The sequence below is a fragment of the Rhea americana genome, unplaced genomic scaffold (genome assembly GCF_003343005.1).
Source record: "Rhea americana isolate MKP2758 unplaced genomic scaffold, rheAme1 scaffold_164, whole genome shotgun sequence".
NCBI lineage: Eukaryota > Metazoa > Chordata > Aves > Rheiformes > Rheidae > Rhea > Rhea americana.
The window spans coordinates 2072331-2099367 of record NW_028185750.1 but is presented as its reverse complement, the minus strand read 5'-3'; the positions used below and the strand labels follow the sequence as shown (position 1 = coordinate 2099367).

Below are 27037 nucleotides of genomic sequence, written 5' to 3'. Positions count from 1 at the left end.
GAGTTTACAAAACTAAACATCTTACTGAGTCATTCTAAAATTCTCACGATGAGTATGTGTAAAGCCGAAGTGAAGGGTGATGGAGTAAAGGATTTTGCTTTATAAGTAAACATAGTAAATTTAAATGGATATCCATGCATTATTTTATTCGTTTCTGGTTTTAAAAGCAAGAAGAAGTTCAAGAAAACTTAGAGGTTAGTGTTATGGAAAATAGTTATACCACGAAGTATGCAATGAGAGAGGCCCTTTGAACAGTATCTTCTATAACCAGTTAGTGAATTAATGTTGAAATGTATCTTTTCCTTGCTGTATAATAATATTTCAGTTGCATTTCAGTGCTATGAGTCTTGACAAGTTTGAGAAGAGCCCAAGGGAAATTCTTCATCCTGAGATACAAAAGGTAAGAGGTGACTTCTTTTTGGTAACTTTTCTTTATTATTTTCTGGAAAAAATAAGTCATTCATTGTAAATACTACTAGTTTCTTTACTGCAGTAACATGATAATAATTATGAGTAGGATAATTTGATATTACAAGGTAAACTATCATTTCAGTTGAACTGTCCACTTCAAAAGAAAACTTAAATATACAAAAGTGTAATCATTTTTTGTGCTATCCTTAATAAGTGTTTTAAACATTTTTTTATTTATTTACAGGATTTGTTGGTTCTTGAAGAGCAAGAGGTAAATGTGAACTTACCACTCCTAGCTCACCAGCCTGTTCAATGAGTATAGCTTTGCATTTGGAGTATTTGCACTGATGTGTTTGTGGGAACTTAAGAACCGAACGCTTATTGCAGTWAAAAAAAATGTAATGTTAATTTTCAACATTTAAAGACAAAAATCATTTAAAGTACCATTGTAAAAGTTAAACATATGTAATAAAATTCACAACCTATGGTCAAAGGTAAATTACTAGGTAAAAGGTGAGTATCCGTTACTCTAGTATGTAACGGAGTTGTATGAGATGTGTATTCCTATACACAGGATGTATGCATAGATACATATATACATATCCTTAGAGAAAATTTAGGTCTTTTTTTCTATTTGCCTGTTTATCGTAAAATCTCTGGTTTTATTTCTCAGGGATCTGTAAATTTTAAATTTGGAGTCCTTTATGCTAGGGATGGGCAGCTTACAGATGATGAAATGTTCAGCAATGGTGAGTTTTTCCACCTTTTTCTTAATTGTTTTATTCATCCAAATAAAAAATGTAGGATAGTGCTAGATACTGCACAAGTGGTAAACTGGAAGGGAGGTGAATATGGCAGCAGTAGTTTTGTTAGGTTATTGTGTTCATGTAGATGAAAAAGCAGAGCGTGGAATCTTCTATCTCTGTGAAAGCTTAGTACAGCAAATTTGCTGTTACAGCTTGAAAGATACTGAAATTTCCTTTCTAGAAATGGACTAGACAATGTAAGAATAAAAACAAAAGAAAAGCAATTAGGGGAGGCAACTCTTCTTAGGTGTGAAATACCACTTTCATTTCTTTCATTCTTAAATTTTTGCGTTGTGACATTCTTCTACATTCTCGGACGGTGCCCTGGAATTAGCAAGAGAGGTTACTGTTTAATGACACGTGATGAACCTTTTTCTGTTGTTCTGCAAGGCTGGATGAAGATACACATACCTACATTTTATATATATGTGTGTGTGTGTGTATATATATATGCATATAAGATAGAAAGCTTGGATGACAGGAGGAGAAAATAATCCAGCTGAAACTCTCATTTCTGCTTGTAATTGTGTGTTACTGGGAGGATGATTTGATTCTGTATAGTAATCTTCAGTAGCAGCTCTACTACTACATGCACTTTTCATTTCTAATGTTTCTCCCTTCTTTGTGTAGAAACTGGAAGTGAAAGCTTTCAGAGATTTTTGGATCTCATGGGTGACAAAATTACTTTGAAAGGGTGGACAGGATACAGAGGAGGATTGGACACCAAAAGTAAGATTCATTGAAGCAAGGAAGTAAATGTATGTTTTTGCTTACTGCCTGTACATATTGTGTGTATAGTAGGAATAATAGAGTCTTTAAACAGACTTCCTCAAGTGCATGCTAAATGCTCTGCTTTACTAGGAAAAAGTCAAGCAGGTTAGCTTAAATCACTGGCGTGGAATGCAGTGGAAGAAAAATTTTCATGTGAACTGTGTTTTAAGGTGACAGTTTCACTTTATATTGGAATGGAGTAGATCAGAGACAGGCTAGACTCTGTAGAGTGGAATCAAATAACAGTATCACTTTACAGCATTGCACTCTYCAAGAATCTGACATGTTACTAGCCTCATGATGTTAGGGCATCATGACTTGAAGAACCGTGCATGATTGCAGGTGATTAAGTAAAGGGCATCATAAGTTAACTGTGTGAATATGCAGATAAGGTTGCAAATGTGGGTTCAGACGCAGGGAAATCTTGCAGCGTGGACATACTCTAAAATGTGTTTAGCAAGAAATGATGGATCAGAAAAAGGGATGAAGAATGTTTGGTAGTTGGACGTGAAGTATCTTCTAATCCTTAGAAAACCTAAAGACATATTTCTGCTGTGAATGTTCGTCTTCCTTTGCAGATGATACAACAGGATCCTTTTCCATCTATACAGTTTATCAAGGGCATGAAATTATGTTCCATGTTTCAACCATGCTACCATATTCTAGAGAGAACAAGCAGCAGGTACATGGTTTTCATTATTTTTATTATTTTTTCAAAATCAAACCCTCCAGAACTCTTTTACGTAAAACAGGGATTATTTTTACTTGTTAATATTTTAGAAATGTGAAACTCAAGACTTGCTATTTTTTTTCTCAAAATTATACGTAATTTTTGTTATGAAGATACTACATCACATCTTCACAAGTGTCTTCTCTACCATAATGAAGAATGTAAATATTGATTGATTTAAAACTGATCAAGTATTTTATTATTTCGGTGACTTGTAGAATTCTGCTGAAAGAATATCATTGCCTCAAAGAATTTAGGAAGGATGGAAATTAGACTTACATATGAATAGTCAGAATACTCACATACATAGTATAGAACACGTAATCAGTTGTTAATGTAGCTTGAAGGAAATTTCCCTTGTAAGCATGTGAACAACTGTGGCAAGCTTTGTTAAGCACTGTTCTTAAGCACTCTGAAGCACTACCGTTACCCTCTCATAGGTAAAGAAGCAGATGAGTACTTAGGTACTTATGCAAAGATGCTCTTGTCCATTGCTTGAACCTTTCTATGTATTATAAGAAAATAATATATACATTTATATAATATATATATATATATAAAAGCATATGCTTTTATATGTACACAGATATCTACAGTGATTTATCTGAGATTGTTTGCAAATTACTTTCTTCGTTGTTTTCTCTTTTAAGCAAAGTTATATATTAGAATAAGGTAATTAGAAGATATAAATAATTTCAGTGTCTTTTTTTTTAATTTCCATGTCAGTTTTTTCAGGCTTTTGCCTTTGACTGATGACAAGATGACAGCAGAAGCTGGAGGCCAATCATGTAATTTAGTCTTTTTAAAGAGTGACACAACATCAGGGTTTTTCCCCTTTCATTTCACGTAGTGGATTTGCTTTTTTAGAATGTTAGGTGTTCCATGCCCAACTCATGAATATTAGTGTTTTGCCAAATTTAAAATATGCAATAGAATCATAGAATCACAGAATGGTAAGGTTGAAAGGGACCTCTGGAGATCATCTAGTCCAACCCTCAGCATAGCCCATACGGGGATTGAACCCGCGGCTCTGGCATTAGCAGCACCACACTCTGACCAACTGAGCTAAACCTGCCCCCGGTAGTGGCTGTTTTAACAGCTGCCTTATGTGCAACATACAACAGCCGTGTTTAGTGCCATGCCATTGGTAAGTTTACTTGGTTACAGCTAAATAATTATTTTATATAGGCTTCAATCATATTGGTGATACTTCCTCTTTCATTTCTCTTACCGGCAGTTTAGGAATGTTGTATTTCATTGTTCTCGCGCAGAATTGTTAAGGCATTGATCTCATTCAAGTCATTGTGTTTGTCCTTTTTCAGGTAGAAAGGAAGAGACATATTGGAAATGACATTGTCACTATCGTGTTTCAGGAAGGAGAAGAGTCTTCTCCAGCATTTAAGCCATCTATGATTCGCTCTCATTTTACACGTATCTTTTTTTTCTTATTTTTTTTCTTGTGGTTACTTTTTTTAGAATAACGTTACTTTTAATCCTTCTAACTCCTTCTGGTATGCTATTTATCGGAGGGAAAAATATTTTCTAGCGACAATTGCATTCTTGCATTCTTTACCTTTGGCTGCTTGATTAGGAATTTCTTGGTCTGCCATGTAAAAAAATTTTTTTTTTTACCTTGAACCACTCAAAAGACTAGAAAGCTAAAACAGGAATATGATTTTAAATCTTATAACCAAGACTTATATGGATCCTTTTACAAATTAAATTTCATACATTCCATAAAATTTAAATTCAGAAAATATTTCATTTAATAATGTGATTATTTGGATGTTATGTAATGTAGTGATTTTGCATTAACTCCTGAATGTTCCTTTTAATGTCTAGATGTGTTTAGATATTTATGTATTTCAGTTTAGTGGTTCTCAGATTTTTCGGACAATAAACCACCATCTATGCTAAAAATTTATCACAGCCTAACTTTCTCAAATTTTCATTTGAAAACACTGTGAAGACAATATGGTTCCAAAAACCAGTAGCCAGTTGCTTGGGACCACTTATCACAGGATCACAGCAGTGGTCCATCACAATCTAGGATCTCTTAGTCTAGATGACATATGTAACTAAAGAAGAAAAACCTGAGTTCTATCCGTGCTCTGTTTCTAGGACTTTAAAAGATCACAAAGCTTATGACATCTTAACCTAATTCTCATGCTGACTACTTTTATTGTTAGAGCTTTAGGTTTCTTGGTAGCTTCATCCGTGAGTTGTCTGTCTTGTGAGATTTAAGCTCTTAATGGAAAAAGCTTCAAGAAAAAAAACACATAATCTTTTGATATTACAGCCAATTAAATATTGTTATAAAGAGGTGTTTGCTGAGTATATCTGATACTCTTTACCTGAGTTATCAGCATTAGTGAAAAAAAGGAATAATTATTCCCTCATTGCTGTTGGGAGGACTAGTTATGATGCAGCTTATATGTTGCACTCTTTTGGATTTTAACAAACATTTCAAGGTTCAAAAGCCTCATTGGGCATGGGATGCCTGGCACCAATTTGTCTTGGGCAATTCTGACATCCCCTGTTGTCCACTTGCCTCTTGTTCTTTAGTGATGGATGTGGGCTAAGTGCTCGGCTTATTGCGTCTTGTTAACAAAGATGCTGACCAAACTTAGAAGAAAACCTTTTTAAAAGACTGATACTTGCCTGTTGATGTGGTGCCTCTGCACAAAGGAGATGATAGTTCTTCACAGCTTTACTTGTGTTTTGTTGGTGGGAGCGAGGGAAGGAGGCATAAAGAGACTGAGGAGCTACATGTTGGTGTTCTAACATCATTATATAACTTGGAAATGCTTTTGAGCTAGTGTATAGGCTCACATGATTGTCACATATGCATAGCAGGAAAGTTGCTGGAGCCCTKGCCTTACACTCTGAATCCATGACACAGTGATTTTTTGGCGGCTTTTTTTGTCATTTAAGAAACATTTTGAAGTTAATGCAGAGTGCATTGCAGTTAATGCAGAGCTGATGCATTGAAAACACTCAGCAGAACACTCCAATAGTGAGGTGCTGTTCTGGTCCTGGATACCTTTCTGAAAGGTCAGGCCTGTTTGAGGGGACTTCACTTTCCCTCAGGGACATGACTGTCCCATTGAATTATGATCAATGCCTTATTCAGAAATGTACCTAGTATCTTCAGTTTCAAGGAATTGCTTTCCTTTATCTGAATCGAGTTCTTACTTTCATAGTGAGTTGGGGCATGTTCCCTAAATCCATAAGAACTTGTGATCATTTAGGTCTCTGTAAGTAATCCACAGCTGGTCCATGGATTTATATCATCTTCCTGATGTTTTCAGTTAACTATAGCAGGGAAAAAAGTGTCCCCAAGAAATCCTAAGGGTTGACAGCGGTCAGTGTCAAATATGATGTTAGCAGCCCTTCCTATTCATTTTTGCATACTCTGGCACCCCCTTTTTGTTATTTCTACAGTAGGAAAAGTTAAACTTGCCGATACTGTAAAGTGCTGCTCCACATAGTAATGATAACTGCTGTAACATGGATAAGGTTACATGATACTATGCTAAACAGGCTTAGATGGTTTGCCATGTGTCATCTTCAGATAGRACTGAGATACCAGGTAAAGGCATCCTGTGTCATTTTAGATGTCCTAGCATATCTGAGAGTCTGTGTAGGTCTGGCAGGAATGACACAGGGCCTACAGGAGATATGTGCCCTTCTTGCAATGGCAGCTGAAGATGAGGCAGTATACTCTCAAGCATCTTAAATAGCACTGAATGCTTATGCTGAAACAGTTGAATCCTGTCATAAGTCTTTTTATTGTGCAGTCTCCAGTGTCAGTGGTCAGAACCATTAAGGTCTGACCATTAAGATCAGGCAATGGTCTCTTCATTCTATCCGGAACAAACTAGAGCCCATTAAGTTATTCAGACTTAGGTTTTATTGGACGCTGTTTGTAAGGACTGAAAAGCTTAGGTACAGTGTTAAGGAAGTCGACCAAAGCAAGAAATCTCTAATTGATTTCATAAAATTATCTCATAAGGCAACCATAAGGATTCCTCTTTTTTTGCCAAGGTTTGCCCTAAGTTATGAATCAAGATTGGTAATAGATCTTTGTGCGTTCCCACTTTCCATTACTTTTCTCTATTTTCTTATGATTCTGTTAGCTGAATTGTTTTGTGGGAGTCTTTTCTTCAATGGAAGTTTCAGCATAAGAAACCTTCAGAATGAATATATTTTTTAATTAAAATCAATAGAATTTTTAATCACAAATACAAAACTACATGGCATACCTTCTTTTTCTTATAATGGCTAGAAATTTGTATTTGTGCTAGTGGCTCATTTTTTAAAAAATTGTTGTTCAGATATAATAAACTTTTGTATGAGACCTCCTTCACAATAGCAGAATATGCGTAGTCTAGAATATTTTATGTCTTTACATTGATTCATATATTTGACCATTATTGAATCTGCCTTTGTTACAGAAAAAATAATTTATTAAAATACAGGTGAGCTTCATTAATACTGGATTAATTTCCTTAACTAGTGTGGCAGATATTTTTGCTTTGGTGAGATATAATAAGCAGAATGATAGTTACAGGTAGGTGCTGATCACAACAAATTTCTTCGCATTAAATTTCTAATGGGATAGAGAGGTAAACATTTTGTATTGTCCACCTGTCTGTATGCCAGGAAGCAAAAAGAAATTTTAAAACTGAAGGGTAATACAGACCTGCATGCAGATGGCTGCAAACTGACTATGAATTATATGTTTCTAACCATCAGAATAATGGCATTCTGGAGTAGATTTAAGTTGGCAAACTATTTTTTAGATAAAATGYAACAAAATGATGAAAGATATGTCACAAGGTTCTGACCTGATGATGTCAACAAGATGTAGTGAAGTGCATGTATGATGAAATTAATCAAATGTGATGTTGTAGTAGCCTAGATTCTAATGTGTCTGTGTTCAGTTGTAGATGAGCAAACAAGCTCATTTTTAGCACCCTTGAGTAGTAGATGTACAATTGGACRTTGTGTACCTTAAAACCTAGTGAAGCTTTACTGGTAAATGTATTCTTCATCTGTTTCTCGATTAGCTGTGCGATACTTGCACTTGGAGGCATGTGTTGCCCAAATCTGAATCTGTTTGGTCTCACCAGAATCTGAACAGCAAAGCAAGCACTTCTGCCACCTAGTGCCTAGGCTTTAATGCACAATGTGGCTTTTGCCACATAGTTCATCCCAACTGTTGGCCTGAAATTAATGGTGAGATGTCAGAGATACCTATTAGTCTGGAAAAAGCAGAACAGCAACAGGGTGGCGTTGGCCGAGCACATGAAAGTGTTTCAACATGGGCTTGACCCAAGTGAGTAGTAATGAGAAATAAAAAAGCCACCCTATAGCTAAGAACAAGTTCTACAGTTTTCAGCATAGCACATAGACTTGCTACTGTTACTGCTGCTTTTCAAAGTACCACTAATGCCTAGAATAATCCCTTTTCTATTGGAAGTATGCTAAATCATTTACTGCTTCAACTAGGCCAAAAAAACRGGAGGATTGCTTTTGCATTCAGGTAGAGCTCTAATGACAGGATTGAGCAGATTTGAAATCACTGCCAACTCAGATGCTAAATTCTCTGATGCCTAAGGAATTTGCATTAGGAAACCCAAATATTTGTTTTAGGCAGCACTAGACAGGAAACTTTGAAGCATGAAATGAAAATTATGCCTTAAACTGGAACAACCATGTATCTCTGTACTACACCAAATCAGAAATAAAAACTTGGGAAGATGGGAGGGGATGTCAATCCGTTAGCCTCTGGGTGTGTATTCCTAGTACTCTCTGTGCACTGTGTGAGCCTGCACAGCTAAAGTTGTTATTTAGCCAAATTTTAAACTGTTGGTCAATCATTATACCCCATGATTGCAGGACAAAGCTGGATATTGGCCATGTTTCATCTGCTCCYTTGAGGTGAATTGCTTTGTAGTGAAAAGAAAGGAATTGTGCACAGTGTAGTTYTGGAAATGTTTTCTCAGGGCCCTTAAGTAGGCTGGTTTTACTTCCTTCTTCCTTGCTGATGCCATGACTTCGAGGACTTGAACAGATTGGAGAAGAGACCAGCAATATCCCTTGCACTGATCACCTGGCACTGGTGCTTTTTTGGACASCCTGTGTCATTCTGATAGCTAGGTATTACAGTACAAGTACCGAAGGTATTTTTTCGGCCTCTCCTTCAAAGCACAATATAGACAAATGGTACCAGCCATGTTCCATGGTTTCAGAAGTTGCTGCTCAGATCTAATCACTTGTTTCCAGCCATTCCAACATATGTAAATTTGGCTTGCTTTTGGAGATTTTTTTTATGCTTCACAGGCTGAGCTATCTTCATAGTTATAAAAGAATCTGTTCTTGCTGCAGTACAGTTAACAGTATGTTGATTATCTTAGTGTTACAGGACCAACTAAACTGTCTTGCCTACCTGCAGAACTTGATCATTATCAGTAGAAGTCTGATACTTCTTAATTGCTGAACTGCAATTTCAACTACTTACACATTACTTGAAATCATTTACAGTGGAAGTGCACAAGAATGTGGAGAGAAGAAAGTGGATTGTTAATTGGATTTCTTCAAGAGAGATTGCTCGTATATACATGTGATTTCACCTGTCTTACCTTCTTTTCTTGAGTCTCTACTTTGGGACACGTTGGAAGAGAAGTTTCACACTATTCTTCTTACTCTCAATGTTGAGTGTAAGAGATAGAGCATGTGTATGCCAAATAGGTCTGGGAGCTGAAAGTCTACAAGCCTAGCCTGTTGGTAGTTCCTCCTTTAGAAAGGAGGTAATTATATTTTGCCTTAAGATTTTGTGAGAACCTTGTGTCATTGTTTATTCTTTTTTCAACTGATTGTCCGCATGTTTGCTTTTCATAAACTACCATCCCAAGTTAGAGAGGCATAGAGTGTGCTCATGATTCCAGTGTGCAGTGCAGGCTTTGCTGCTTCTTTTCTTCTTACCTTCTTGCTCTGGGATAGAAATGTGGGCATCCATTCCTATTTAGGCTTCAAGAGGTTAGAGCTATTGTTCTAATTGTTAGCTAATAGTCACTAGATAAGCCAGCCAAATTCAATGTTTTTAAAGTTACTTTTTATTTAGAAAAGAGAGTAGCAATAAACAGGATAAAATTGCCTCTCTAAATAAGTGACTTGTTTTACTAGATCAATTAGGCCTATTCCTTACTTGCTTCATTCAGCTGGTCTTAACACATTATCCCATAGTGCGTACCACACAGTATTTTTGGCTAGTATGATATGCTTCGCTACAGGATTGACCTTTTGTTTTTGTTTCATTTCTTTCCAGATAAGCAGTTTCCACGTTTGGGTCTCAGCTTGCCTTAATTACATTTCTCAGTCCCATCACCTAAGGCCTGTGGGCCTGTTCCTTCTGTCACTTTTCCATGAGAACAGTCTTCCAAGTGGCCAAAATCTCAAACAAGAGAAATAGAAGTCCAGGCTTTTGAGACAGGTTTTCCTTGTTTCACCGGCCATGCCACTGTGAGGTCTGACCCTGAATTTCTGCTTCAAATGACTTTAATTTTGCATTAATAAAGAAATCTATTGTTTGGTTTGGTTGTGTTTTCCCCTTCCAATTCTTTCTACACTAGCCAAGGAAGATTTTACATCTTGAGTAGGGATAAATGATTGCCTTTTACCTGGATTGAATAAAATGGATATAGGGCATCTCTGAGATTGTATCCTGAATCTGTGAAACAGGGATTATGGTGATCAATATTCCTGCAACAACTGAAATGTAATACAGCATTTCAGACTGTGTATGCAACTTTCATAAAAAAAAGACCATTTGAATATATTGGAATCCATTTGATCCAAGACCAGGCAACCTCTGCTGCTTTTTGAACAAGCAAATTCTGACTAGTTTGTATAACAGTGGAGTTAATATATTATTGTTACCACTCACCTTGCTGTGACCTGTGTCAGCCGCATATGCTGCTTGGATGGTCTTTGTCTGACTTCTAGCTTATAGTGAAGAAAATTATGCAGACTGTTATTTGAAAAATCAAAGAATGATTGCTTTCCTTAAAGAAGCTGTGGTTTGCTGAGTGTGTTGTATGCACAGATTTGGTACCTGCCATTCATTCTAGCTATACTGGGTTCTTTATGATTCAAAAAAAAAAAAAAAAATCTCAACAGATTCAACTGTCATGTAAGCCATTTTGTCTCTTACTTCCTTAGCAAAAGTGAATTAACTATTCCCAAGGTAAAGTTCAGCTGCAGTAGCTATCATTATTCAGAAAGAATCAGATTTTTTGTGTGTATGGTGAAGGCATAGGAAAGGTGGAAATCTACAAGGAGAAAATGTTTTGGTTAACTAACTGTGTTTTTTTTTTTTTTTTTTTTTTTTTTTTTTTTTTTTTTTTTTTTTTTTTTTTTTTTATGGCTTAGTTTGAAAAAGACTGGATTTTTGCCAATACCAGATCTACAAAGTTCTGTTGTAACTGTTAGTATTCCAGTGTTAATTCACCTAAAGAATGAAGAACTTTGGTCTGAGTTGAATAGTTCTGTGCCCATTTATGGTTTTTCTTTTTTTCTTTTGTTGTTAGAGCCGTGGAAGTTCTTACCTAACACATACCCTGAAAACAGTTTCCAGTTCTTGCTTCTGTTTTGAATAGTGCCTGTTGAAATGATGAGTTTTGAATGTGACTTTCAATACAAGTAAAGAGCTGTTCTTTCAATAGGCTGAAAATATTTTCAGAAGAAAGCGTTCCTCTCTTTGGGCCTCCCCTTCCATCCCCACCTGTGTTTACAAATCACCAGGAATTCAGGGATTTTGTATTAGTGAAATGTAAGTCAGTTCTTCTTCTGCTAAAAACACTTTTTTAGTAAGTGCTCTAATAAATTGAAATTCAAAATGCTTAGGATGTGGTAAATTGTAAACACATTTTCCTGTGTATGCCACAGTTCTGTACAGATTTCCCCCTCTTCCCCCAAATTCTTAAGAGTGGATGGGATGCCAGTTCTATCAAACTGTTCCACTCAGGTTGACAAAAAATGAATTTCTGTGCAGTTATGCTACTCAGACTGCTAGATTCAGACTGACCTTTACGTTTTCAGAGTGTGTAGCTGTATTTAGCTTTGTATTTTCTTAAGGGCCTTGGAGATTTGGAAAAAAGTACAATGTGGTTAGATAGATTTAGTAATAAAAGGTRTTAGGTTAACAGCTCAGAAAACCTAGGAAATTAAGCTTTTCTGAATGCATGCTGCATGGACAATAGTAAATTTTAGCACCATTAAGAATTTTTTGTTCTGCAGTGATTCAGTTCTAGATTTCACTTTGTTTACTTACCCTTCTAAATCAGCCACAAAGACTTCGAGACCTGGTCATGATAATTAAAATTAAACATCTGAGAGGAGCATATCTGATAACTCATTTCACATACATTACTAAAAAATACTTAAATTGATTTAGTACTTTAATTGAGTAGAAGTCTGTCTTTCATTTTCATATCAGTTAGGAGGTTATTGGGATGCCTTGTACAATTGTATTTTTATTATTTTCTTTTTTAACCCTTTTAAGCTTCAGGGGTTGATATTTACTCAAATATGGGTGAGAAGGGAAACAAATCTAAATTCCTCATGAAGAAACAAATATTTGTATAAAGAGACAATTTAGAGTCAGTGAAAGGTAGCAAAGCCTTTTTAAGTAATTATCTTCTTTTCTTACTTCATTTTAGTAATAAACGGGGAAAAAGCTACCTTGGAAACCCCAACGTTTGCTCAGAAACGTCAACGCACTTTGGACATGCTGATTCGCTCTTTATACCAGGACCTAATGCCTGATCTACACAAGGTAAATGTAAGTCATTAGTGATCTCTGTACTCTTTATATACCCACTCCTGCTCTCATTAGTACATTGAATGTTCTGTTGCTTAAAAAGGCAATCATTGTGATAAGCACTGAATTGTGTACACTAGGCTAAATATTAATTGTTATAGTCTATTCACCATAAAAACTGCACTTATTTGTTAGGTTATGTGTAAATTTGGATCATTCTTACCCTTGGGTAACCATGAGATAACTTCACTCCAGAATGATAGAGACTTACTCCTGAGGTGAATTTTAACCAAGAAAAGAGAAGTTCAATACTTCTAAAATTAATGATTTTTTCCTGCTTATTTTTCTTAGTTAAATAGGGCTACTTAAACTTTTTTTTTAAATAAATGTATTAATATCTGTGGTCTTTATTATAATCTTACAGAATGTAACATTGGTAAATGCTGACACATTGAAAAGTAAAGCGGTAAAGGATTGGAGTTGTGATTTCTGTCCTCTGAAAAGCTATAATGTTAAGTTCATCATGGCAGGAAAATACCCCAAAAGGACAGAAAATTTAAGTGATATCAGATTAAATTAAAAAAAAAAAAAAAAGAAAAACTTTTGGTTCGGTTTAAAAAAAAAAAAAAAAAAAAAAAAAAAAAACACACCTTTTCCCGTTTTAGAACATGCTCAATAGGAGGTCCTTTAGTGATGTGTTACCAGAGTCCCCAAAGTCAACACGGAAAAAAGAGGAAGCTCGACAAGCAGAATTTGTCCGTCTTGGTCAGGTAGGCTCAATTTGGGAAGTATGTGTCTATATTTAGAAAGACTGTGTTACCCATCTTGTTATAACTTGATTAGTATATGGAGTTATGTCAGGGCTTAATGCAGTTCTCTCTGGTCAGAAATAGTTCTGCAGTATTACATTATTTTAACTTACTTTAAAGTAAAATATGAATAAAAGTATTTATCTGTAACATCTGAGATAAATAACATAGTTGCAAATATTTTTATAAAAAACATAARTGGAAAGCATGATTGGAAAAATTGTCCTACAGGATCAAACCTAAATGGTCTGTCTCTTTTTTTTGTACAGCAGCTGATTTCTGTATCCCAGGAGAAAAAATGATCTGTCTTTCTGTATGCTTTCAAGTACTCTTTCATGGAGTCCTTGAATAAGTTCCAAGATTGAATTTCTTAAAATTTACTTATTACTAGCTTAGGAAGAAGTTTTGAGAGTCCTGCTAAATCAGAGATTGCCCCACATCTTTGAAGATAAAGGTGTTTGAACAGATCAGAGACTGCCTTCAGTCGTCTTTGGGCTTATTGACATCTTGATCTAATGAGAAGTAAAACTTTTTGATGATGCAGATGGTGCAGAAGACAGGCTGATCTGATCTCACAGTTCATTGCAGCTGAAAAAGAAAGTATCTCTGCCCATCAATTCCCCTGTCTCTTCCTCCTTGTCTCTGGGCTGGTTACATAGTTCTGCTGCTTATGTAAAGACTACCTTTTTTCTTAGCTAATTGAACTCACTAACCCAGCAGGAAACTAAACTAGCAAAACAAACAAACAAAGAAAAAAAACACAGTACTCTTCCCTATCTCTATTTTTAATCTAGATCAGTAGATTGAGTTAAATCATGAAAAGAGTCTGACAAGTTCCAGATCCAGTAAAAGGCAGAGAGTGGAGCCAGATAGTTAAGAACAAGAGAGGAAGAAGCAAGGCCTCCCTCTCTGGTGGCAAAGAGCTGGTGGGTTAAGGCTTAATTCTGTAAGCAGCTGAGCCAAAGTGTGCATTTCAGCTCAAAGTGTGCACTGTCTTTGAATCTGTATTTTTGTATGCTTCTAAACTGAAGAACATATTTGATACAAATGTATTTGTAGAATTAATGCCAGCAGTTCATAACTGCCTCTTAACTGACACACCACCGAACAGCCACTTTACAAAAACAGGATCAGTCTTTGGGGGATTCTGTAACATTATTCAGTAAGAATGAATTTTTCAACAAGCCTTTAAAAGGATGTTATTTCAAAGGACTTCTTGATTTCTTTCTTGAATACATTTCTTAATATTACTTCCTGTTACGAACAACAGACCTCTGAAGTTCAGGTACTGTCCCTACTGTCCTGTTGCATGCCAGAAATATACTGGATAATGATTGAYGGTGAAGAACATCACTTCCAAAAGAAAATGTCACATTGCGAGCTTAAGATTAGTCTGCAGAAGTTGGTGCTAAGGGATCTCAGGGCTGTTAAAGCTTGCATTGGCAGCGCTGCAAGGTCTTTTCTTTTGTATTTTGCCCACACCTCCCTCAACCACCGTGAAATAACTTGCAACTCTAGACAGACGTCAAAATAAAAGTAAATGTTTTTAATATCCGTAAAGAAATAACAAATAAATGATTTCCTGGGTTTACTAATTACAGAATTTACAGAAATTAAAGAAAAGCATGGTTATCTAAAGTACAGGGACCTATGAACTTGATTATCCCCCAGTTAAAAGCTGTTAAGAATTTGCTGCTCACTGAGCAAATGTAACTGGGAACGGTTCTTTAACAATACCRCCATCTTAGGCATAATCTTCTTCAAAGGGAAATCCAATATGTGGTTAACATATAAGCTTATGCTATTTTTTTTTTCTTGGAACTTTTCTTCACATTTAAATCTTTTCCTTTGCTGCAAGTTTTCCTCAAATTAATGAACTATATGTTTGAATGGTATAGCATGTCTTTCAAGTAGTTTGTGATCATTCTTTTCTAACTGTGAGTGTGTCTGTCCCTTTGTTATAGCCAGTTTTGTCAGACAGAAGACAAACCCTACTGACTGGCTCAGCAGTATATTTAAATTATGTATTTGTTGTCAAGAAGATGAGTACTACTGACTGATGGAATTCAAATGTTAAAGCAATTAAATATTTCATCTCCATATCACGTGTAATTCAAATGTGTAAATAGTGCATGCAGCTTATTACTACCACTTGATGGAGACTATACATGGTGGTGGGCAAACTTTAGGGCAGTGAATTTGGAGTATGTAATTTACAATTTCATGTGTCCTTGCTKTGTAGGAACACTGGATTTTGGTCTGCCTTTAAAGATCTTTAGCAATGAAGGTGTAAAGGATACCTTAAATAGGCTTGTTCTGTATCTCAMTGAAACTTTGTTTATACAGTGTTTCTCTAGAGCTTTTAGTCCTTTCAGAGTCAGCACATTTCTAGTTATTGGTAGTGGCAGAGTATGTGATACTGTGGCAATATATCTGACATCCCACAACAATGCATATATGGTTTCACTTAGTGTATAATTTTGCAAATGAAAGGTCTGTTTGTATAACTGATATGAGGACCCAATATCCAGCTAACAGAAAAAATGAATTGTGACTAGCTTTTGTCATTTGAGGTGTTTTGTTTGCTTTTCTTTTCTGTTACTGTTTGACATTTATTTTAGATTTTTAAGGTTTTGTTCCTTGAGGGGGAAAAGAAAGTATTTTTTGGCTTAGCAGATATCTAGCAGATATCTGGCAACTAATGCAGCGTTTGTTCAGGATATAAGGAATACTGCTTCTTGCCTGAGAAAATTACTTAATAAGAATTCTAAGCTGGAACTACTTTGTATTCCTAAGTTGTCCTTTCCTTATAGTTTGGACAAAAACTCAATTTAAATAAAGCATCTGTTTTGTATTAGGCTTTGAAATTGAAAACCACTGTGAAAGGGGATGCACCAACTAACTTGGCAACCACAAGCCTTTGTAAAAAGGAGGTGAGTGTAACCATCTGTCTGACTAAGAGTTATTAGAAAATGTGGCATTCTAAATGCCCTTGAGAGTGTCATTGCATCCCAAGTTTGCATAATATTTATTTGCTTTTGTAATCAGGTGCTATTGCAGCAAAGATGCAATGTATAGTGTCAGAGTGATTCTGCAGRCAATATTCAATGAATAAAGAGTGAATCTGGAGCTAGAAGCGCCTCTTAAGCTTAAAGAATGTCAAAATATTTTTATATCTGAGAACAGTTGTTTTTCCATATGCAGTCATCTTTTAACTTCTCATCAAATTTAAAACAAAATTCAGTTATGTTTTCGTTTCCAGTGTGGTGCCAAATTTCTCCAGGGCATAGGAAAGTGTGGCTTTCTATCTTCCGCTCTCTATGTACATCTTATATACAGTACCATCAGAAGTGCTTGTAGAATTTCAGAGACTTCAGTTAATATTTAATATTTGTTTGGGGGTGGGGGGACCTTGGGAAGTAAGTAGTGAGCTGAGTATCAGTTGCATGGGTTTTGATTCCAGTATTCCAGAAATGTAGCTTATATCTATTAGTCTTCTGTAATAGGGAGAATATTTCTTCTGTAAGAAAACAAGCTAAATTCTGCAATCTCAAATTCAAAAAATATACTGTTGAGTAGTATTTGATGCCAAAAATATCTGTTACTACTTGTCACTGTATATCACATTTTGTGTCTTTATGATCTCTATTTCCTAGTGTACTTATATATATACCTTATGTTACTTCATAGCCTTGGGAATCCCAGTCTTTCTGCAGCAATTTTCCTCATGAGGTTGTCTGTGCGGATTCTTGGGGCCAGTCCTTGCTAGTTTCTACAGACGCTGGCATCTTGTTAGTAGATGGTTAGTAGATGATCCAGTGTTTCTATGTCAATTATTTACGTATCTTACTAAATTCCTGAAAATGTATGTTCATAAACTCTATTCAGGTGTTGGCAGCTCCTCACTTATAGTTACAAATTCAAATGAATTTATTACATTTATGTAACCTAGTTGCAAAAATTCTCCCTGCACCAAAATCAAGCCGTATTAGGGAACCAATTTCAGTGCAGATTCCTGAATGCCTTGTTTTTTCCAATGATGTTCTCTTGACTAGCTGAAAAGACTTATGAAATCAAATGCAAGCTCAAGGAGTATCTACATGTTCTGTATGGATTTCTTAGTCCTTGATGATACTACTGAGCATGAAGCCAAAGGCTTATGTGGCAAAGAAAGCCTGATACTTCCCTAGCAATGATTTTTCCTAGCTTGACTCCTTATCCTTTGTGGGTCACACAGGGCTGTCAGAACTGAGGGATGAAGTTAGTTCTCAGTGATTATTCTCAAACTTCCCAAAGGAAAGGTCTCTTTTACACTTCAGTTATATAATCTCATCCAAGGCAATGATGAAACACTCTTAAGGAAATACCAACTATGATGCATACAGATATATACATAGCAGACTTAGGCAGATTATTTCATTTTCATTAGAAAAGAATGAGGCTTTTATTACAAGAATGAAATAGTTCAAAACCCCCTCTACCAAATTGCAGAATTTTAAAGAAAATGTTTGTTTCCTTTTTAGATGGTCAACCTTTGGTACAAGTATTTGATAAAACTCTCCAAATAAAGCAGATGCATGTGCTGGAAGCTCTGGATCTTTTGATTGCCAGAACAGAAAAAGGTGGGACAAGTCCCTGTTCCTTGATTCTAATATGAATGTTGTTGGCTCACTGTTACTCAGCAGAAACAGCAGTAGAARGGAATAGTTAAGCTATGCATCTTAAAGAAAGAAGCGTGAAAAAACACTCTAGGTTTTAATTCCTGGAGTACTAGATTTATACAATCACCTTTTGTTACATCACAGCCATTACTGTTTTGTTGGGTTTAGAGTTTTTATTGTTTTCCTTTAGAGATGCTGTTACCTCTTTCCCTTTCCCCATTTCCTGTGGGCTCCTCAGACACTGTTCAGTTACGCGCAAGTCCCATGGTTTTAGAGATTGCATGTTTTGTGAGACACGCTTGCCATTGACAGACAACTGTCTGATGCTTCATTTTTAAAAAGGGAGTACATACAGCAGCTGTCACATACAGCTGGTCTTTTTTGAAGAGAATGGAAAAAAATCTCTAGACGTGTCAGACAGATTCATGGACCTGTTAAGGCAAACCTAACACTGGTCATATGATGTATTTCTATTTAAAATTACTGTGGTAGTTGCATCTTTGTTCCTAGGAAAGAAAATTTGTCATGACAGACGGAGAAAATATGTCATGTTCCATGCCTGGGGTCCTCTTTGAAGACCTCTCAGAGCACAAAACTATCCCAAGCTCTGTGAGAGACAAATGTTGCCATTTTGTGTTTAGCCAATATTGTGTGTCCTGTAGTACTGTGTAGGCAGTATTTCCCTTCTCTTGCAGTATATCTAGGTCTGTACTCTAGTCTGTTCTGCAACCCTGATAGGCAAAAGCTCATTATGTGGGATCCTAAATACCTTTCCTAACCCTTCAGCATTGTCTGTCAGGCCCTTTTGTTGGAACAGATGCTTCTGAATACCTCCATTAGTGAGCTTAAATTAAGGCTTTACTGTTTCTAGCATAGGAAGTGGTCGCTGGTGCATCACGTTCTTTGCAGGAATTTTATATAAGGCTGCATGAAGATGATCCTCTCAAACCTTGACAAAGGCAGTGTTGCTTTTCTAGTCTGTTAATTCTGTTGTTTCTTTCTCCAAAAGGAGTAGGTTGCTCTGTCAATTTCTACTTTTTCCTGGATTGCTGAAAAGTTTACTTATTACAGAAGGAATGTTATCAGAATCAATAAAATATACAAATTAACAGCAGGAACAATTTCATTAGAGCCTGTTTTTCAAAAGAGATTTTTTTCCATCTGGCCACAACCTCGATTTTCTCATCCAGAATATACATCCCAAATATCATAGAATTTCTACAGAAAATTAATAGCATTCTTAACCTGAATCATGTTCAACCTTGCTACTATCTCAGAAATTCCTTTTCTTCTGCCAGAAAGTAATTTAATCTTGCCACTTGCAACAAGATTTTTGGAAGAAACAAAAAGGACTTTTACCCGTCCTTTAAAAAATTTGTCATATTTTGTCCTTTTTCCTGACAGTTTTAACTTATTTGTGATCCAGAGCTGATGCAGAAATTGGGAAGTAGTTTCTTCAGCCACTATTTGAACTCAGCACCCCCTGGAAATCACCTTAACGGGATTATATGTCTATTCCGTTACGCAAAAGGGTGGGAGGAAATTACTTACCCTGCAACTGTTCTACCAAATTCGTTTTATCTGTATTTATGTTTTTCCTGAAAGTCCGTGATTTGAAATTCACAAAGCAAGCATACACATAAAGCAAGTACAAGATTTTGTATGTAACACAAAGAAAATATTTATAATTTTTTGTTGTTTTTTATAATGTTATGTCTGTCTGTTTCGTATTAGCTGAAGTTACATTAACCCAAACTTAAGGTAAAACATAGTTCCTTTGGTATCACTGGGATTTGCACAGAGTGTGTTCAGTAAGGATAAGGCTTCATCCCTAGTATTGAGGTTTTTTTTTTTTCAAAATGTTTGTATTTCAGGATGACATTTTTCATCCTTAAATACTCTGTTAATTGTATCTGTCTGTCAGTGAAACTATATCTGTCAGTGAAAATGCATCTGTTATAGCAGCTGATGAAGTAGATGTATAAATAAGAAGTCTTTGTAAATAAAATTTGTTAGTGATGTTGGTGTGAGCTTTTCAGAAGCAAGGCAAAATAATCTCCACAGAATAGAAGAAAAAAATCTAAAGGAAAATTTCATATTGAATGATGTGTATATTTAATAGTAAGCAAACAAATAAGCAGAGGAATGTATGAATGAACATGAAAGAAAACAAACATGGAAACAAAATCAGAAATGTCAGAATACAAAATCAAATACATTTGGCAATAGACATAGAAGGTAACAAGAAAACATTTCGTGGGAACAAATAAATTGTTGATGCACTATTCTGCCCAATGCAGCGATGGTAAGGAGTGGGAGAGGAGAAAGACACTTAGTGGGACAATTGATTGCAAATTTTTAAGTGAGTAAAATATTTTTTAAAGTGGGTGGTTCTGATGAAATTGACCCTGGAATGCTTGCAAAACTATCTGAAACTGTTTGAAAGGCATTTGCAATGACCTTTGAACATACCTGGAGGATGGGAGACTTTTCTAAAGATCTGAAAAGGGTAGTTTTATCTGAAGTTTTTGAAGGTTTGTGAAGCTACTAGAACAGATCACTAAATTTAATAGTCAAACTGTTAGACTGTTTAGTCAAACTTGGAGAGAAAGATGTAGTGAGGCTTTTTGAGGAAGGAATTACTGGTATCAATGCACTATACTTCAAATATATCTTTGATAAAGATTTATCCTTTCAAAAAAGTGCAAAGATATTTAACTCTTAATATGGATGCTTTCCTGATTTTTTTTTAAGATTATTTTTAAGCTTGCTAATATTCTGGCCTCCTATTTTGCATTTGTGTACCATATTGAAATTAAAATATGGGGCAGAATAGAAATCGTACTTGCCCTTTCTTTTCAGAAAGTGCTTCAAGCACTGTTTTGCCATCTGACCTATTGGAGACCTCCTTTCTGTCCCCATGGTCACTGAAGATGGCTGATACAGCAAAAATGGGAAGGATAATGAATTAGATAAGCAAAAGCATACTCATACTGGACTTATAAACTAGTGTTAAAGGTTTTGTGGGATTTTTAGCATATAGTGTTATATGCTAAGTTAAGCATATGTTTTAATCTTAACTTTTAAAGTGTATGCTTCAAGTGCATCAATGTGAAACAGTGACATTTTAAGACTCTAGCAGAAAACTTGGGGATGGTATTATGAACTTACTCATATAGAGTATAGTATTTCTGCAGCAATGATTCGTAACAGCCAGGCTTGAGATCATCTTCAGGCAGCTCTTGTAAGAAACAAGTATTGCTCCCACTACTTTCTAGCATACCATACTTTTCTGAGGGAGAGGAAATGTTAACAATGAAACTGGAGCTGAAGATAACACTATCAGCAAKAGCTATTTCAAGTCAGCCTTTCCAGAGAAGAAGACATTGAAGAAATTAGCTATACTGATATCAATGATAACGGGATGAATTACTTTGGTAGCAATGATCCCTGTACTAATATTGATTAAATTTGTCCCAGTAATGAGATACAAGGCCAGCGGAGCACAGAAATAGATCTGTTTTGCCATCCAAACACAGCTTTTCTGTTACCACTTACTTTTCCATTGAGGTGAGAGGGAAGGAGGAAGAGCTCCTTCACTTACATGARTCAAGTCCATAGGAGGTAAAGAAAAACTGTGAAGAAGCTCAGATGATAGTCTGGCATCTTGATAGACAGCCACAGATCTAACACTGCAGCAGTGGTGTTTGGGAGGTCTGCAAAGCAGCTAGTATCCTGAAAGAGATGTGACGGATCCTAGAGGACATACCTATCAAAGGGACAGAGCTCTTTTAAGCACAAGTAAAGGTGAAGATTGCAATGATCTTTGAACATACCTGGAGAACGGGAGACTTCTAAAGATCTGAAAAGAGTAGTTATATCTGAAGTTTTTGAAGGTTTGTGAAGCTGCTAGAACAGATCATTAAAGGTCATTGCTTATGTCTGCTGAGAGGCAGGCTCACTGTTGATTCCATTGAGTTGCAGTGCCATGACCTAAGGGGATCTCTACCTCTATTCCTTTTTTTAAAAAAAGCTTATTAATACCAACTTCAGCAAAAGCAGAAGACATTGTTCTGCCTTAATAAAAATGCTTACCAAAGACAAAATTTATCATATTTGTCATTCTCTGTTGCACATACATAGCACTTTCCCAGAGATAAGTATGTCATGTTTCAGAGAAGCATAAAGGGTCCTCTGAAGTTTGCCATAACCCTCTTAGATTGTTTCTGCTCTGCTCTGCTCACTGTTTCAGCCTTCACAGCAGACAGCTAGATATTGCATCAGTTGTTGTCTGCATCTTTTTTATTCCTTACACCTACCTAGATCTTTTTCATAATTGCCTCTTATGTCAGCATAAATTTATCTTATTGCTGCATCTGGGGACCAAAGAAGATACTTAGAAATTCATGGAAGACACTTAAAGTCATTATATTTGATTATATTGAAAGGAGGAGGGTCTCTTATCCTAGTCTAGAGCTTCAAACGTAGAACAAAATACCTCCAAAAATGACAGTGTTGAATTTCGATAGTAATGCATACTTCCAACTGTCTGCAGGCTTACAACCGTGGTGTGTGTTTGTTTGTTTGTTTTAATAGTGTAGCCACTCAAATTGCTCAGAGAAAGTTCCTGAGATTTGCTGTAGGTACGCAATGCGGTGTTTTGGAATTGTTTGAATAGCCAGGAATCCTCRCAAAATATTTAGCTGGAGTAGTTGCTCAGCTAGGAAAACTGAGCGCAGCGGTTACCGCTGGATGAACGAATRATTAGTCTGAGGCAAAATCCAGGATAAAATGGTAATAAATTTAGAATAAACTTTTCTCGGTCTTGAATGGCTGCACTTTCTGTTAGATTACAAAAAAAATAAAAGGCTATCTTTCTGATCTCATTGCATGTGGTGGTAGTCATAAGAGTTGCAGCTGATTCTACATCAGAAAGGATAACCTACCTTCATCTTACGGCAATAACTTCTTTAGCTTAAAACCAAAAACAAATGAAATAGATGAACAGGCATGTTCTTGATTACATTTCTGGTTTCATAGAATTAAAATGTTGCATGAATTTGGTAGTCACTCTTTATTCCTTTCTTAAAGCAAGACACCACAAATTTTTTACGGACCTCAGATGGACAAAAAGGGTCAGTCAGTCAGCTGTGACAGCCATTCATCTTTGGATGTGAGGATTATAATTTGCACCTTCTGAAAGCTGGCAATAAGCTTTGAGACTTTCTGAGCAGACAGCACCCCAAATTGTTGCATCTAGCATGTAAGATGTTAGCTTTTTAAGTGCCGTGGATAAGGACAATTTCAAATGTGTTAAGGAGATTCTCAGGTACAGTGTGAAATACCTTATAGATAGCCTTACTAATCAAGAATAAAAAAGTTTTGGAAAGAAGCAAGTCTGCTAGAACAGATCAGTAAAGGTCATTGCTTATGTCTGCTGAGAGGCAGGCTCACTGTTGATTCCATTGAGTTGCAGTGCCATTACTGGCAGATCTAAAGCAGATCTAAAGCATGCAGTTGACACACTGTACATCTGCATCTTAGTTTACTTGTTGATAACTTGTTTGACATTCTAAATGGCTAATGTGTGCATTTTCTATGCCTTGCTATTCATCTGACTATTAAGACTTGTCCCCACCACAGCAATCTGTATTTAGAACCTTTGCTTATTTGAGAAATTTGCCTGTTTCTGAAATCATCACGTTGTTATGTTGGAATAACTAACTGAATGCTACAAAGCAGATACTGAATTGATGAGGGCAGTAATACTGTYCCTGAACATTTGATTTAGCTAATGTTTTTCAGACTTCCTTCTAGAAGGCTGAATGCTGCTTGCCATTCTTCTTTCATGAACTCCACAAGTACACAAGAGAGGGATTACATTTAGTTTGTTTTCCTTTAGTCAGTGTTGTCAGTGAGAATTTGTCTGAGTCTGATTAAGCAATGTTTCAGATTGTGGTAGACCTAAGGAATGGTTCATGTTTTTCTACTCTTTATGCTTGCTACAGGAAAAGAAGGTGATGCAAAGGCCAGATTTTGCCCTCATGCATATTGACGTTCTGTTGGAATGGAAGGCAGCATCCATTCTGATCTTGCTCTTGAATTTACAGTAGGATCCACCAGTGGGATCCACACTGTATGTTAAGAAAGCATGTTTAATTTTTCCAGGTATCTGAGCTAGTCCAGTAATTCTATGCCACCTAAAGAAATTACCTTTGTCTTACATGCATTCTAAGAAACATGGTTCTTGAATAAGAAATTATTCTTAACAGTTGCTCATGTCTAACTGGAAACAGTAGCGCATGGTTTATTTATTTGTTTTGGACTTAGGGTTATATTTTTCACTCATCTCTATCTTTGTTGGAAGCAAAAGGTTTAGCTATGGCTGTGAATACTGTGTTATTTTTGCAGTTTGAATATCCCTTGGAACTTTAAGTTGCCTACATTTTGAAGAACTGACAAAGAAAAACAGTCTGCCTCCAGAAGGCTTTCAAACTCTGTTGCAGGTTTCATGGTTTGTTGTTTCCTGGCTCTCTCCATCCTTCAGGAAAGGATTCTCGTCTCCTTGTCTTCAGACTGAGTGCTGTCCAAAAAGATATAGAAACAAAGCAGATGATAAGGAGCAAATATGACTGTAGAGAAAATAAACTGGAGAGAACAAAAGGTGATTTTTATTACTCTTTGTTAAAAGCATCCACTAAGGTATTGTGGCAATAGTTGACATAGGTTTTATTAGTTCTGTGGTAGGTATTAAGCTTCAGTTTTGTTCCGGACAGTCGATTCAARCTTTATTAAGCTTATATGTGAAAAGAAGTTTGGATATAGTCCAGCATGCCATTTGAGTACTTTGTAAAAATATCAAGCTATTTGGCAAATTCTGCTAAAAAATAGCTCTAGAGAGAAACAGATATATTACTTTCAGAATTCAGGGGTACAAGAAGAATTATGCAAGAATGCAAGACTAAAGTAAAAGTCACTAAGGGTGAGGAACACTGGCAAATTTCTGTTAAAAAGTAATGCTTAGAATAGTTTGGGTGTTGCAGATTATTTTAGTAGATATAAGCATTTTCTGATCTGCAGCAGCAAGCATCTTTAGAAGGATGGAACCTGCAGAATAGTAAAAATCTGTAACTTAGTCTTTTACTTGCAAATCTTAATAAGAGGAGAACARTGAGATTTCAAAAAAGTCATAGCCTTTTGTCTTTTTCTAGAAGAGAATGTTACAACGTTGGGGGGATTGTAATTCTRTAATGCTAAAGTATCTTAGTCATGCATCAGAGCTGCATTGTATTAACTGTTGTACAAATACAAAACAAAAAAGCAGGCCCTAACCCAAGTAGTTAATCTAGAGCATTATTTCCTCAGGCTGCCATTTGTATGCCATTAATACTCACCATGGCAGTGAGCTGAGGATTGTTGTGGCTATTCGGAACAAACTACTACTTGTCACAAAGAAATATAATCCATGCAACAGTTTAACCAGCAGCTCTCTGCTATCATCGTCTGAATCTCCAGTAGAGGAATTCCAGTACATCCGGGTATGTGTAATCAAATCACTACTTATCTTTCCAGACTGGGCAGCACTCAGCTTGTGGCGGGAAAGGCAAAGGACATACAATTTATTTATTTTTTCTGAACCTCTGAAGAGTTTAAAGTAGAAGCTGTATTATGAATTTCCGTCACATATATACCAAAGAAAACAGATTTTTAAAACCGAGTTTCTGCTTGTAACCTCTCAGGTTTCTGTGCTTACAGCACATTGCTTTAAATTCATGGAGTACCTGCAGTACTTTTAGTAAGAACTTGAAAAAGAGAATAATTTGATTATTTACATTACAGGAAATATGCCTTTCTGACCCTCCAGTGGTTATGACTCTGGTGGATGGACCTACTGGAGACAGTGACAATATGATCTGTGTAGCGTATCGTCATCAGTTTGATTTAGTTAATGAAAGTACTGGGGAGTCCTACAGATTGCATCATGTTGAAGCAAACAAGGTAAGTTCTCAGCACGAAACTAATTTCTTACAGAACCACACTGAAGATAGTTTCTTGCAGATTTAGTGCATCCCGTGATGACCTCCTACAAGTATCATTTAGGAAGCTCCTCATGTCTCTTACTTTTCACTTCTGTAACCTTTGCTTTAGGGGACTCTGAGATGTTTCTTCCTTTTAGGATACGTGATAATAATCACTCCCAAGAGATGCAAATATAAGATTTGACACAGTAGGAAAGAGCCTGTATCTCAGACTCTGGAATATCACTATCAGCAGAAATGCAAAGCCTTCTTTCTCCTTTCTTAGTCAATAGTTTACTTTTTGCTCTTTCTTTATAGTCTCAATATTTTATTTTTTGAAGAAATTGCAGCAAAATAAATTCAGTTGTTGACCAACGGTCTCTCATTCAACTTTGCATATTTGCATGTAGTAAGGCTGAGATATTTGTATTCAGCTTTTAGATCTATTAAAGAAATTGCTGGAAATATCCATGAATAACATTAAGAAAAAGAAAAACTACATTGATATTGCTGTTATAGTGACTGCTCCTTTCTAACTGGGATTTAGGCCTGGGAATTTAAATATTAAGGCTTACTGTATAAAGGAAAACCAAAGAGCTGCTGTTCATGGAATCAACCTCTTCCACCTCTCCATGATCAAACAGTAAATATTGTGATCTGGGAAGTGCTTCACTAATCTGACCTTATGTATCTAATYGTTTGATGTGCTCAAATCCACACCACATTATCTGACTGTAATGCAGAATTTGATGTACCCTTATAAGCAGAGAGATTTTCATCTTACGAATTTGTATTTTTTTTTTAATTATATTAACCAAGAAAATCAAATTTTCTGAAAGGATCCCCTACTCTCTACGGGTATTTTGAGTTTCTTAATTTAACTGTAAAATAAATACAGGGCTGAAGTGTGAGAATTTATGTAGCCTATGCTATTTTGAGTTTCTTAATTTAACTGTAAAATAAATACAGGGCTGAAGTGTGAGAATTTATGTAGCCTATGCTATT

General features: G+C 36.0%; 1 protein-coding gene across 5 annotated transcripts in view; it reads left to right on the top strand.

Annotated features, from left to right (window-relative positions):
- The window catches only part of GARNL3 (GTPase activating Rap/RanGAP domain like 3), a 55201-nt gene that overhangs the window by 17875 nt on the left and 10289 nt on the right, over positions 1-27037 (top strand). For 3 of the 5 annotated variants that reach the window (XM_085300503.1, XM_085300505.1, XM_085300506.1), the window contains 16 exons: positions 337-400; positions 656-682; positions 1085-1160; positions 1848-1946; positions 2567-2670; positions 4041-4149; positions 7246-7291; positions 11448-11554; positions 12444-12565; positions 13210-13314; positions 16212-16286; positions 17044-17155; positions 17877-17975; positions 24562-24678; positions 25380-25552; positions 25854-26012. In XM_085300503.1, the coding sequence (XP_085156629.1) occupies positions 337-400; positions 656-682; positions 1085-1160; positions 1848-1946; positions 2567-2670; positions 4041-4149; positions 7246-7291; positions 11448-11554; positions 12444-12565; positions 13210-13314; positions 16212-16286; positions 17044-17155; positions 17877-17975; positions 24562-24678; positions 25380-25552; positions 25854-26012 (1594 nt within the window). The remainder of the gene's footprint in view (positions 1-336; positions 401-655; positions 683-1084; positions 1161-1847; positions 1947-2566; positions 2671-4040; positions 4150-7245; positions 7292-11447; positions 11555-12443; positions 12566-13209; positions 13315-16211; positions 16287-17043; positions 17156-17876; positions 17976-24561; positions 24679-25379; positions 25553-25853; positions 26013-27037) is intronic. The other 2 variants (XM_085300504.1, XM_085300507.1) reach the window with 1 other exon arrangement.